This window comes from Budorcas taxicolor, chromosome 13, assembly GCF_023091745.1.
Source record: "Budorcas taxicolor isolate Tak-1 chromosome 13, Takin1.1, whole genome shotgun sequence".
NCBI lineage: Eukaryota > Metazoa > Chordata > Mammalia > Artiodactyla > Bovidae > Budorcas > Budorcas taxicolor.
Genome location: NC_068922.1, coordinates 61,681,897 through 61,696,172, shown reverse-complemented (window position 1 = coordinate 61,696,172; position 14,276 = coordinate 61,681,897). Strand labels below are relative to the sequence as shown.

Sequence of the window (14,276 nt, the reverse complement as noted above, 5' to 3'; positions counted from 1 at the left end):
AGCTCTCCAACCCCGTTAAAACAGTTTTTCTGAAGGCTGACCTGTTGGAGGGTGTGGATTTGGGGAGGGGGAGTCTGCCCCTGACCCGTCTTCTCTGTAGGGATCTAATCCTGCTTTCGGGGAGGTCTAATTCTGCTGTTGGGATACGAGCGCGCTATGTTCCAGGCTGAGTCTGAGGCTGCTCAGAGGTCCGGGGTCCCACACCCCAGCGACGACCGGTGCGGTCTTCTCCTGCACCCAAGGTGCACGAGGACCGTCTGCGCGCGGCACGGCATCTCTGATCCGCGCGGGTCCTCCCCCTACTGCGATGCTGTGTCTGGACCGCGCGCTCCCGGGTCTGGGATGGAGCAGCATTCTTGATGTTATCCTGTTACTTTACAACTGTATCCTGCGCGTCTTCAGGAGCCCGTGCAGTGTGGTTTAGGGGAGCACAATGACCGGCGGGAGGGGGAGCGGGGACGGACCCGGGAGCAGGCTGGCGGCGGGCGCTGGAGATGGTGGAAATGTTTGGGTCGCACAGGTGAGCGCACCCGGACTCCGAGGCGCCCGCCAGTAGGAAAGGGGAGCAGGGGAGGGTGGAAACTAAGTGGTGGGAAAGAGACAAAGGAAGAGTGAAGAAGAGAGATGGTGCGGAATAGAGGAGGGGGATGGGAGGGGGCAGCGAGTGGGCAGCAACGCCGAGGAGCCTGAGCTTGAACTTGATCGAGAAAAGGTGGGGGCCCAGAGGCTGGGGGGCGGGCAGCACAGAGCCGACCACGTGCCTGTCTTTCCCAGACCCGGGGCTCCCTCTGAACGCCGGGGGACCCAGGCCTCTGGCCCAGCAGCCCCGCCCAGCGAGGACCCGCGTCCCCTGGAAACCCGGGGACGCGTAGGGGTCGAGGGCTGCCGAAGGCCCAGGGTGCCGAGAGTTCCTAAAGGTGCCTGAGTCACTTTTTTTGGGTCAAGTCTCTCTTCTGGCCTAAACGCGGATAGCCGACCGCGCGCCGCCCGCCAACCCTCACCCCGGACTCGAAGACTGGGTCCTCCGGGAGCAAGGGGCGGGCACAGACCCCAGCGCCTTCTTTCCCGGGCTCCGTCCCCCGCAAGAATCTTCCTCCTAGCGCTTCCCCCTTAAGGGCGCTCACCCCCGGGAGCGCTCGGCGGCGCGTCCAGCGCGCCCTCATCCCTCCCCCTACCTGGCCCAGCACCCTCTCCTTCCTTCTCCCCACTCCCCCTCCCTCCTTTCTCCTGTCTCCCCCTCCCCCCGCCCGGGCCCACTCCTCCCGCCTGCCCGCCCGCCCCTCCACCTCCTCGGGCTGCTCCTCCTACTCCCCCAGCGTAAGCCCTCCCTGCGTTCCCCTCCCCCCGGCCCCCGCCCCGTGCCGGGTCCCGCCCCCCTCCCCCGCCTCCCCGTGCCCGGTTGCCCCCCTCCCCCTTCCTCCCTCCCGGCCGCGGCGCCGCCGCCGCCGCCGCCGCCGCCGCCGCTCGCCTGGGCCCTCCCCCCGGCCACCCCCGCCCCCGGGCCGGGCAGTGACGCGCCGCGGCGGTGCCAGCCCCTCTCCCCGGGCGGCCGCGGCGGCAGCAGCAGCAGCAGCAGCAGCAGCTGGAGCTGGAGGGCTGTCACCGCCGCCCGCCCCGCTCACTCGCCGAGCCCGACCGCCCGTCTCCGCCTCGCCTCCCGCCCAGGTACGGAGTCCGGCCCGGATCCCCGCGATCGGGCCGTTTCCGGGCCCCTGGGCCGCCGCCCCCCCTTCTCCCGCCGCTGCCGCCGGCCGTTGAGCTGCGGTTAGGGGGGCGGGAGACTGGGGGGGTTCCGGGGAGGGGGACGCGGGGGAGCTTCCTGCGCCGCGGCTGAGGCGGGGGGCGCGCGGAAGCGGCTGCGCCCTGGGCGGAGTGGGCTGGGGCGCGGGGGGGGGGGGGGTAAGTGGGACCGAGTGTGGTGGGGGCGGTGAAGCCTGCACTCCGGGGGCCGCGGGGCTCTCTAGAGGGGCGCCCGGCCCCGAGTGCGGGGGGCTGCCGGGCGCACCCCACTCCCGCGCCGTGCGCGCCGCCGGTCCTGGGGGGCGGTGATTGTGTGCGCCGCGCCGCGGTATTGTGCCGCGGCCGCACGGTTTGCGGCGGGCTCGGCACCGCGTCCCGGGGAGGCAGGCATTCGCAGGCGGCGGGGTGGGGGCCGGGCTCGAGTGGCAGCCGCCGAGGCTGTAGCGAGAAGGGAAGTGGACTGTTTGGAGATGTGAGGACGGGAAGCGTTGAGTGGCAGGGAGGGGCTCCCTGCCTCGGCGCGGGGAGTTGAGACGGGGTTTGCAGAGTTGAGCCCACTTCAGCAGACCCCCGCCCCTCCCTGGACCAGACCTGGTGCCCCTGTCAAGTGAAGGATCGGAGCAGAAGCTTGGGGTTTCGGCGGCCCCTATCTTAGGGGCATTCCTTACGGACCGGGGCGCATGGGTCGGGGGCAGCTGGCCAGAGCCTGGGCGCGCGCCCGGGTTAAGTTGGATTTACACCTCCGTCCGCCGCTCTCGCATCTCCGAGGCTGGACACTTTTTCGGGCGGCGGGGGTTGGGGGAATGCACTTCACGTTTTTATTCCAGCCGCTCGGGTTCAGAAGTGACCCCCCCCCCCCCCCCCCCGCCTCTACTCCCACCTGGAGCCGCGTTTGCCCTAGTCCAGTCGCCCCTAGCGGGCCGCGCTTCCTGGGGGAAGTTCTCATTAAGCCTCGCTAATTAGCATTATTCCTGGAGAAAGGTTAAGGTTAGACCGTCCTTTTCCTTATCGGGAGGCCCACCCCCTTCCTCCCCATTCCCTTCTTCCTCCCTCCTCCCCAAGAGCACAAAAGCACAAAAAGAAAGTGTGAAGAGGCGCAGATCAATGGAGAAGCCACAAACCCATTAATTCAAATGGAACCTTTTTCCCCCCTCTAAAACATTGATTTTTCTTTCTGTCTGCTCTGAGGGGAGATTAATAACCTCCTGATTTCACCTGAAATGGTGTTTGGACTCTGTGATTTCCTCCGCTTTCTGAGAAGGATTGTGGCTTGAAATAGATTCTCCCTTGAGATAAAGCCCTACTTATCCCAGAATGAGCTGGAAACCCCAGCCTGGGCCCCTGTCCTACCAGGTTGGGGGTGTGGGGAGAGGGTTGTGGGGCTCTCATAATTGCTCCAGAGAGAGTCATGACCAGGGGCCCCTTCCTGCCTGCCCCTTGCTTCTGGGCTTCGGGTTGTTCTGAGGGAAGGACCCATAAAGGGTGATGGTTTAGCCAGGAGGTAGTGAATTACCCCTACATTGGAAACCCATTACAGCCTGAATTCTTAGGTGAATACTATCAAGCTTAATTTAATCCCATCTCAAGGTGGGCTTCTTTTGGAGAGTGGGGGTTGGAGACAGCACCACCCCCCTCCCGCATCCACTGCACCATGGCTGGGTGCCAACACCCCATTCAGCACAGTCCTGAGGAACAGCAGGAAACCAAGCACCCGGGGCCTTCCTCCCAGCTGGAAAGGCTGATTTGGGAGAACTTATGTGGCCTGAGTCACTCTGGGGCCATGTGGAGCCGCACTGGCCCTGAGTTGCTCAAGAACTTTTTTTTTTGTCTTGTCTGGGTCCTTTTCTTGGAAGGAAACTCCTGCAGGGGATTAGTGCAGAGTGGTTTCTCTCGAGCCCACTTTTCTGCTGGAAGAACCTTGTCTGCTGAAGCTCATCTCTCCAGCCTCCCTTTTTTAAAGAGACCCCTGTTCATGGCAGGGTCTGGGGTATCAATGAGGCCCTCGTGGTGAGGAGTGCTGGGAAAACAGCCAGTTGCCTTTGCTTGGGAAACAAAAGCCCGTTTTACACTCAATACACTAGTAGGAAGGTGCTGAAAATGCTCACCCCAGCATCCAGGCACCCGTGACAGCCGAGACAACAGAGCATCCCTGTGTTGATGCAGACGTCTCTGACAGACCCTGTGCATGTGTGTGCGTGTGTGTGTGAGAGAGAGAACCTAAAATGTGGTAGGTGATTGGCTATGTCAGCTCTCCCCACTTCATGTTTCCCAGAAGAGCTTGTATGGCTAGGAAGCAGAGGAGGTATGCTGGCAGGAAGGAGTGGAATTGAGCGGAGTGTCCCAAGGAGCCTGGCATCTGCCCCTGGTGGCCAGGTGAGCTTGGGACGAGGGCATAAGCTGCAGCCTTGGGACTCCCTAGCCCCCAGGAGCTGTGGCTCAGACCACCCTAAGATGTCATTTGTGCTGTTCCTTCCCAACCAGGATTTTGAACCCTTGTTGCTTTGGATCCTGGGGGGGGGGGTTTGTCTTCCATTAATAAGCCATCTGATGAGCTGAAGTGGTTAAGTTGGGGTCAAATGCGGTTCAGTACCTCCTTGGCGTGCTCAGAAGGCTGTGTGGGTAATGCTCGCTGACATGGAGACAGGCAGGGGAATTGCCTCGCGCTGAAGAATTTCCAGGGCCTGGGAGGGGCCTACAGGTGTTCCAGAAGGAGGTGCTCACTTTGTCCACTCTGGTGTCCGCCGGTTTGGGGTAGAGCAGTGCCAGGGCAGCTGCCTTGAGCCTGGTGGTCTTCCTGGCAGGAGCTTCAGCCTCTCATCAAACCCACCCCAAGAGGCTGGACAGAGAAGGGGTCTGTTTCCTGCCTGGCCCATGCCTGCCTCCCACCCCTCCTCTGAAACACACACCCAAAGCTCCTGATCAGGGCTTACTGCTCACAACGGCACTAAATTCGCAGCAAATCCTTCTCCCTTTCTCTCTCAAAGCAAGCAGTAGAGATAGAGTTACAGCTCTGAGGAGAGGCCTGGAAAATGTTGTGTGAGGCACACCCCAGGATCCCTGTCCTGGAGGATGCAAATGGCTCAACTTCAGAGGCACCAGGAACCCAGTTCCCAAGAAATTGACCCCAGTTGTAAAATAATCAGGTTACTGATAGCACCTGCCCCTGGTTACACGCCATGGATACAGGCGCGTTTCCACCATTTCCCCTCTGGTCTCCCATTTTCTCCTCCTCCTGGGCTGGGCAGCAGTTGGTGCTAGTTTGCCTGCAGAGGAGGAAGGGCCTCAGAACCTGGGTGGAGAGAAACTGAACCTGCCCGTGAATTCTGGACTGCAGATAAGAGCAGGGAGGGTCTGGTCAGCTCCCCTCCTCCTGCCCAGAGTCAGGGCTCCCAGACTGGGGTGTGTCCCAGGAGCAGCCTTGGGTGCTGTCTTCCTGCCGCCCCCCCCCCCCCCCGCCCCCGCCCCGGCTCTTGAGTTCCCTTTTCAGAAGGGCAGTCGACCCAATCGCCCTGTGACCCCGCAAGTGGCTCAGGTCCTTTGGCGCCAAATAAATGATGACCTTTTGTCAACAGGTGGGCAAGGCTGCAGCCTGCAGGGTGTCTGAAGCCAGAGCCAGGAGTCACGTGGGGTCTAGGAAGAGGGGCCCCAGAAGTAATGGATTGTACACACTCTATTTTTTAATGAAAGTTTCAATGAAGTTTGTTTACAGAAAGATAAATTAGTAGACCAGGTTTCCTTGAGATTCCAGAGTGCCCGACTTGTGACCTCTGGGCCTTCTCTCCGTAACCCTCACCATCACCTCCTGCAGGTCCCTCAGGCCCAGGTATGTCCCACTCTGCTCATCTCTGACAGGCTCTGAACTGTGTGCTGGTAATTGCCTGTGTCACTGGCCTGCTCCTGGAGCCTGGGCCCGGTGTGAGCCAGTGAGGTGACAGTCTGCAGGGGGCTCTGCTGTAGCAGATGGATGGCAAAGGGGGCTTGGGCAGCCTTCTCTTGGCAGGTCCGCCCGGAAGTGAGGATGTAGGAGTTGATTTTGATTAGAACTTATAGTTTGGTGTATTTTTTTTAGTTAGGCATCATAAATTTGATTTCTTGCTTAAAAATTTACTGTATCAGGGACTTCCCTGGTGGCCCAGTGGCTAAGACACTGCGTTCCCAGTGCAGGGGGCCAGGGTTTGATTCCTGGTGGAGGAACTACATCCCACATGGCACAGCTAAAGATCCAGCATGCCACAACTAAGACCACAGCTAAGGCCAAATAAAAATAAATTTTTAAAAATTTCTGTATCAGTGGTGTCAAAAGCTTAAATAGAACCATCACCCACAGAACAGGGATTCATGTGGCAAAACACTGGGGGCTGTGGGCACACTCACTGGGGAAAGCTTGGTAGTCAGTGAATAAGTGGAGAGGGGGTTCTCCAGCCCCCTTCTCCTTCAGTGCTTACACGTGGGTCAAAAGTTGTCTCTGTCCTTCCCTGAATAACAGAGCCCTGGAGGGAAGGAGTCTTGCTGTGGTCTCAGCGCTCCTAACACAGCACCAGCACATAGTAGGTGGTCCATCAGTGCTCATCTATTCATTGATAAGAGTGGTCCCGGTGTGGGTGTAAATATAGCTTCACCTCCCATGAATTTCCTTTGGGTCTCATCCTGAGACACTTTGTTGTTAAGGCATCTGGTTCTTTGGACTGAAGGGAGGAAGTGTGGTGAGGCGGCCCCTCGGAGTGGTGGACTGTGATGTGGGCGCTGAGCAGACTGCTTAGGTTCAGATCTCACGAGCCCTGGGGCAGCTAAGGCAGGTCCAAGGCGGGGAGGGCGGGCACCAGATCTGGAGAGAGGCCTGACACGGGTGCCTGCTGTTCCTATTGGACAAGGAAAGCTCAGACAACCCTCGTCTCAGAGCCCCTCATGGATGGGCACTGGGCACTCTTCCTTATTGGGTGATCGCAATTCAGTGTAAAATGTAGCCCACCTCTGCCCAGTTTGGCCTGTCCAGGCAGGGAGATGTGAAGGAGGGCCATTTGGGGAACAGTTAAGTGATCTGAGCCAGAGAAACCCGAGGCTCTGCATGGGGGCGCCTGGCAGCTGCAGGCAGGGAATGCCACACGGCAGCACGCTGCCACCCGCCTGCCAGCCAGGGTCCAGGTTTCATATGGTTTCCATTCAGGAACCGTGTGTAACAGGACCAAGCCCCTGCTTGTCAGACTGATGCCGCATCCTCGTTAAACCCCAGTGTCATGCCAGGCAACTGAGCCAATTTGACTGGTCTCACTGGCTTTGTCCAGAGAACATAGAGCCCGCTCCCCACTCTTGGAAGGACTTAAGGCTGTCTGGGGGAGAGAGGGCAGAGAGCCACTGTGCTGGCCACTGCAGCTGAGTTCTCTGCTGCCCAACTGCCGGGCTGATGGTACAGACAGGCAGGCCGTGTGAGGAGAGGTGGGATGGAGCCTGAGCTGGACTTGATGGAGAAGGGGGACGTGCGTTTGGAGTTTGGGTTCTGAGGTGCACCATGGGCATTCCAGGTGAGGGGCTAGGAAGGAGGCTAGCGTCTGGGCCTTCAGGACTGTACGCTTCTGGCTCTGCTCATGACCTTGGGTGAGTGCCTTCACCCCTTGGAGCCTCGCTTCCTCATCTGTAGAATGGGGCTGATAACTGCATGTACCCAGTGGGCCTGTGATGCACTTGGCAACTGATAAACCATGGCTTCCATCGTTGTTTTAAACTGTGGCCGAGTGGGGCTAGAGTGAGGTTTAGCACTGCACCCAGCAGTTCTGAATTTTCCTTGCTCCTTGATGAAGAAAACCTGTGTGTTTGGTGGAGCTCCTTTCTCTGAGTGGAAGATGCCCACCGGGATTATGTGCCCCTTAGGAGGAGACACCCCGAATGGCTTCACTGCCCATGCAGCTCCCCCATCCCCTAGTCACAGTGGCCTCCTGACTGCCTGCTGGAACTTACCAGCGTGTGGCAGCATGTGGGTTCCAGCGTGTGCTGGAACCCACCAGCTCCCCACACGGACCGCCTGTCACAACTTCCTCACTTCTGCAAGCCTCTGCTCTGATCGTCTGACTGGCAAGGCCCTGCTTGGCCACTCTGGGACACAGTCCTGCAGGTTCCTCGCCCCTCTTGTCCTGCTTTATTCTTTATTGTGTTGCCCTCACACTCCCGATGTTATGAGTTTTTCTGCTGATGGTCCCTCTCCTCCGCTGTCCCTCTCCACAGTGAGCACCAGGAAGGCCATGACTTGTCCACAGGTAAATTTTCCAGCATCTAAATGCAGTAGACGTGGGTTCGATCCCTGAGTTGAGAAGATCCTTGGAGAAGGAAATGGCATGGACTGTATAGTCCATGGGGTCACAAAGAGATGGACACAACTGAGCGAGTTTCACATAGATGTTCATTAAATAACTTGTTGAATGGATGGAGAATTTTGAGTGGGTGGTGCTTCCAGATGTTTAATAGACTACTTGTCCTTTAAGTCACAAGTGTTTCCACAAGAGCCAGGAGAAGGCCTTCCTGCTTCAGCTGGGACTTCAGGGTCCAGTGACCCCAGGACAGCCAGGAAGGAGCCAAAAGCCCACTCGAGGATGGCCCAGTTCCTGGCTCCCAGAACCCAGATACCCCTCTGAGGGTCCTTCTCCCCACCTGCTCACCACCCCTTACCCACCTGTCCCTGCCCAGTTAGCGCAGGGACAGTCATGTTGCCCTTTTTGCAGAGAGAACCCTTTGAACGTGTGTGTGTCCCTCCAGGTGTGAGAATGCAGTCTGAGTGAGTGGGCTTTCACCCAGGGACAGCTGTGGAGGTGCATTCTTGTGTATGAGGAGCAGGGAGCCTGTGGGAGGGAGGCAGGGCGGCTGTGTGTGTGTGTGTGGTGGGCCCCTAGGGCACGCGTGGTCCCTGTGTCCCAAGGCTCTGTGCGAGCAGCATGGGGACCCCTGAGCTGGGCAGAGCTGTCGTCCTCCTGATTCAGCCACAGAAGATGCCCACTCTTCTGTGCTGCCCAGAAGCTGTAAATCCCAGGAAACTCCCTGCCAGCCGGGCTGGTGGGGGAGGGCGTGGAGGAGCACCCGCTGGTTCCCTGGCACTTGCGGAGCAGATATGTCTGCCTCGGACAGCAGCCGAAGAAGAAAGTTCGAACCGGAGTGTGTTTGCTTGCTGTAAAAGAGACCTCTGTGAGGGGCCCCTGGAGGGAGGCTTTGGGGGGGATGGTGCTCTGCCAGAGGTCCTTACTGGGGGCCCACAGAGGCCATTGTATCTTGCCGGATGGGGGAGGGGTGGGGGCAAAGCCAGAGCTCCAGGGTGTGGGAGCTGCTGGGTCATCTTTCTTGTGTTTTACAGCCAGCTCCCAAACACAGTTGCTAGCTGCTGCTCCTGAAAGAGGCTGGGCCTGAAGGAGGTGGGGTCCCTTCCCACTGGAGAGCTGGGTGGAAGGGGCCCCGCCCCGGGGGTTCCCGGATGCCTGGCCCAGGGCTCGCTGAAGCCAGCAAGGGGAGAGGAGGCAGGCGTGGTCCTCGCCTGCAGGCCCTCCGGCTGTTTGGAAGGCCCTGGCGGCCCCCCAGGCCCTTGAGCCGAACCCCCTTTGCGGTCTGATCCAAACCCTCGCCTGCCCCACCCCCTTCCTTCGCTATACTTCTGGGGCTGGCCTTTTCAGCTCTGGAAGCCGCCCAAGAGCATATCTTTGAAGCACAGCAAAGGTTAGGAAGGAGGAAGACAGAAATGTCCTCTGGGCTGGGGGAGTGGGAGAAAGGAATTCCATGCATGCTCCACAGGAGTTGGGCGGCCGGCATGGTGGGGGCCGTCAGCCTGGCCTCGGCAGTGCCCGACGTGTCCTGCTGCCCACGTCTGCCCGCCTGGCCCTATGTGGAGTGAATCCTTCTCCCAAGGCTGTTGGCAGGGAGTAGGGAGCAGTGGCCCTTGTTTACGGCGCCTGCTTCAACCTTGGCTCACAGGGGTAAGAGCCAGGCCCTGCCACCCGCTCCTACAGGATGCGAGACCTCGTAATTGTCTTCAATTACAGCCAGCGCCGGCCCTCAGCCCCAGCTTCCGACAGGAACCAGAGCCCCAGCCACTTCCATGGGTGGGAGGCCAGGGGGAGAAACCCGTCCCCACCTCAACGTTTGGGGGTGCGCTATGGCCTATGGGGGCACTCTCAAACACCCTCGGGCCCTTGGGTTCACCCTGTATGCTGCCGAGGGGCTGCAGAGAGCCCGTCCCTATTCAACGCCCACCTTCTTTGTCCCTGATCAGGATGAAACTTCTGTGAGCAGTGAAGATTTTGATATGAACGACTCCACATGGATGTCAGCTGACCCACACCTGGCCTCCAGCCTGAGTCCCAGCCAGGACGAGAGGATGCGGAGCCCACAAAACCTCCACAGTCAAGAGGATGGTGAGTGTTCCTTCGTGGCCAGCAGGGGAAGGATTGTGTCCACGCCAGGAGCCTAGGACTCTGGGCTGGAGCCTCCAGGGGTGGCCAAGGCTCAGGCTCACAGCGGCCCCCAGCATTCTCAGTATCTCCTTGGGCCCCGCTGCCCCAGCCCTTAGTTCCAGGAAGAGCAGTTGTTCCTCTCAAAGGTGAATGGCTCAGAGCTCTTTTGGGGATTGGCAGCCTAACCACATCCTGCCAGTTTGTCTGCTCTGATGCTCACATGCTGGTGGGATGTGGATTTCAAAGTTATCATGATTCAGGTCTGGGAAGGTTAACAGTGTGCCTGACCCAGAACAGTCCAGCCTCCCAATCATGAAAACAGGAGTTGGGCTTTGTGGCCCGGGTGTGAGGCTCTGAGACAGGGTCCCTGCCTGTCCCTGGTGAGCGAGCAGACACTGTGCTTGTCTGTCGTGTGGCCCCGGCCCCTCAGGATAGGAGGTGGGCTGGCTGAGGAGCTGTCCAGATCTGCCCTGGCCCTGGCCACCCCCATCCCCCCCACCCCCGCCTCCAAGGCAAGCCCGGCAGCCTCCTCCAGCCTCCCTCGGAACAGAAGCATCTTCTTGGGGTGGGAGAGTTGGGGTCAGGGTCAGACCCCAGAGGTCTACTCCGGCACTCTTGTGTTGAGCCCCCCAAACTGGGCCTACCTCAGTTAGACTTGGTTGTGGGTGTGCAGTGGCACCTGTGGACAGAATGTCCTGGGCTGGGCTGTGATTTTCCGGGCAGACACGAGGTGGGTGGGGGAAGAGCTGGAGAGAACAGGGGTGTAGAGCTGCAATTAGGAGAGGTCGAAGGTCGGGGCCTGGAATGTGGGAGGGAAGGTGCAGGGTTAAAAAGGGGTGTAATGTTAACTCTGCGAAATAGGTTAGCCTTACAGAGTAAATAAGGAGTAGGAGCCTTGCAGTTTGGGTCAAAGTTCGTCTCCATGGCGGAACCGCGTGCCTGCCTCCCTACAGCCTTCAGAGGCCTGAAATCTGGCTTTGTCTGGGAGGAGGCCCAGCACAGAGACAGCTGGGGTGGCCCATCCACAGGCTGGGGAGCCCCGGGTGTGGTTCTGTGAGGAATGGGGTGCGAGGTTGCTGGGAAAGAAAAGGCTTTTGTCCCTTGACGCCTCAGGAGGTCAGCACGACCCCCTCGTGCTGCCTCCCAGACCAGCACCGCCTTCCAGCGTTCCCACGGGTGGGGGCCGGGTGGGGGCACCACGTGCTGGCGTGGGGGAGCCCTGGGGTGAGATGTGCCCAGCAGCTGGCCTCCTGCCTCATCTGAGCTGATTGAGGGCCATACCCAAGGGCCACACCAGCAAAGCTCAGCCCAAGGCTGTGGACAGTACCTTCCCAAGAAGGATCCGGAGCATTTATTTATAAGCCCCCCCCACCCCCCGAGAAGTAGGACTGAATGGGGGCCATGGTCCCCAGCTCATCCTCAACAATTCTTATGCTGTTATTGCTTACAGCTACCTTTTGGGGGTTCAGGTCTGGCAGAGACACTTTCCAGGGAGATCTGGTGATATGGGGCCTCCAGTATCAGGTCCGGGGCAGGGGGGGAAGGGTCACGGGGCTTCCTCAGCTACAGGGTTAATGGGATCAGTGCATCCCCGCAGCTGGTCCCGGAGGAGCCAGGTGGGAGAGCCAAGCCAGGTGTCTTCACACATGTCTTCCCTTGACCCGCCGCCCCCCCCCCCCCCCCCCCCCGGCCACCGCCACCCAGCTGCCCAGGTCCCTCCTGGCTGTGGGTGCTGGGCCTAGGTCGGCTGATGGCACGAGGGTGTTCATCAGGGCGGGCAGCCAGAGCTGGAGACAGGGAGGATGGTGTTGACCATGATACCATCAATTTAATTATGCCATCACAACCTGTGTCTGGAGGCTGTGGGTTGATGTGCCGGCCAGAGGCCGACCCATACCCAGTGCAGAGGATCGCAGGCCCAGAGAGACCAGTTGACCTGGTCATCGCTACTGCCCTTCTGGTCCTAGTTCTGGTGGTGACCACCATGTCTGTCCAGACCAATGGGTTCCCAAGGGGTTTGGGCTGGGCACAGACCCGGCCTGGAGTCCTTGGTCAGCCCCCCCAACCCCCTCTTTGAAGGTGCCTGCAGTGCAGACATGAAATGGGAACCCGCTCTCATCAGTGAGAGTTGGAAGGGTCCTCAGGGTGTTCTCCTGTACCCTGTTGTTAAGGAAGGACTGGGCAGGGGCAGGCCAGGCGGGGGCTCTGTCTGAATCCAGCCACAACCCTCCATGGTCTCCACATCTCCACTCCCTGCTCCTGTGCCTTGATCCAGAGGCTTCTCCAGCACACACCAACCCCCAGGGTGGCTTGGTGCTCAGCCTCTGGCCCTTGGCCCTCCATGCCTGAGGCCCCCATTGTGAGCTCTGCAAGGGGTGGACCACGTGGATCCTGCTCTCTGCTCTGTCCCTGGTGACTCTGGTTGCACGCCTGGCACATTATAGGGGCTGCTGAATATCTGTGGCCCAGATGAGTAAAGGAACCAGCATTTATTGAGTCCCTCCCTCCCCACCCCCGCCCCCGAGCACACCAGCCAGAGGGGATAGAGGTCGGCTAAGTTGGGGCCAAGTTGGGTTCTTTATTCCTGGGATTTCGGCCCTCCTCCCCAGCCTGAGCACCTGGGTCTTTTTCTTTTAGCCAGAAAATGTGGGGGCTCCCAGGGCTGTGTCAGGGAGCATCTCACCTCTGCTGGCCAGGAGTGCAGCCCAGAGCATTTCAAAAAACCAGGCAGTTTGCACAGGTTCACACCTGTTGGTGGATGTGTTGGGGCCCTTCTCTTCCACCACCTCCTCTACCTCTTCCTCTTTGAAATTTTAACTGAGGCAGATCCTGTGGCCCAGGCCAGGAATGAATCAGGCCGGTTCTCACTCCCGGGAGCTTGTCTGCAGTTCACCAGGAGTGGGAGAGTGCTTGGTGGTGCGTTCATCCCCAAGCCTGCCACCACCCGCGAGGCCTCACATCAGAGAGCTCTTTTATGGACCCTATTCCCAGCTTTTTGACATCACAGCAGGGGTGCTTGGCTGGGGAGCCCCAGAGTGCTTCCTCATCAGGACAGAGCTGCTGTGGGTGAGCACATGGCTCTCACCCCAGCTCAGGAGGGAACTGCTGATCAGTGAGAGAACTGGGGCCATCTGGCCAGAGTTGGGGGATGCCAAGGCTGCTGCCATCCTCTTTCCTCTTTGGCAGGCATTGAGGCCATGTGTGAGGTTCCCCAGAAAAGATGGGCATGGGAGTCTGGGGACTAGAGGAGGCTGCCCCCTGGAAAATCAGAGCACTGCCTACTTGGGCTGAGTGATCCAGGCTGTTCCCACCACTGCTTCCAGTCCACGTATAGCCAGGTCCCCCCAGACCAGCACTAAGCACCAGCTGAGGGTTTGGACTTTCTTTGGGGTCCGAACAGAACCCTGGTCTCATCATAGGTGCCTGGGAAAACACTCTGGCCCAGGGGCTGCACTTTAGAAAGTAGAGAGGAGGACAGTTGGAAAAAGCCAGCTGTTGAGATCGTGTCCAGAGACGCTGTGGTCGGGCGTTACTTAGGACTGAACAGCACACCTGTGTGTAGTTATGCCCCGTCAGTGGGATGATGTGTTTGATGGCCATCTCTTCCTCAGATCCTGAGTAAGCACTCTGAGAGCCAGTTCTCTGGTGCCCAGCAGAAAGCAGGTGGAGGAGTGTCTGTTAAATGAGTAAGTGAACAGGGGCGCAGGCTGGGCAGGTGAGCCAGCGTCCTTGGACGTCAGAGGTGCTGCTAGGCCAGGGCCCTCTCCTTCTTCCATTTCCCCTTGATGTGCTTCATCAGGCCTCTTGCTCTGCCCCTTCCTGAGCGGAAAATGTGAAGCCTGGCCCCCAGAAGGGATGCGGGGGGTGGGGAGCGGACATTACTCACCTCCCAGGCAGACAGGAAGTCAGCGCCAGGGCAGAACCCAGGGTCCTGCTTCTTTCTTCCTGCAGGGTCATGGTGGGGGTGGGGGTGAGAGGTGGTGGTGCTGGGTAGGATCTGGGGGGCCGCTGGGGGCCTCTTGTTAGTGCCTGTCAGATGAGAGGCCCCCTCCAGTCTCAGGCCTCTGGGACCCACTGAACCTCAGCTTGCCTCCCCCTGGGGACATGGTGCCA

At 59.6% G+C, this 14,276-nt stretch overlaps 1 protein-coding gene across 1 annotated transcript in view; it reads left to right on the top strand.

Annotated features, from left to right (window-relative positions):
- Positions 1-14,276, top strand: part of NOL4L (nucleolar protein 4 like) — a 126,327-nt gene that overhangs the window by 92,940 nt on the left and 19,111 nt on the right. Inside the window, exon 5 of the mRNA XM_052650899.1 lies at positions 9,983-10,124. Within this exon, the coding sequence (XP_052506859.1) occupies positions 9,983-10,124 (142 nt within the window). The remainder of the gene's footprint in view (positions 1-9,982; positions 10,125-14,276) is intronic.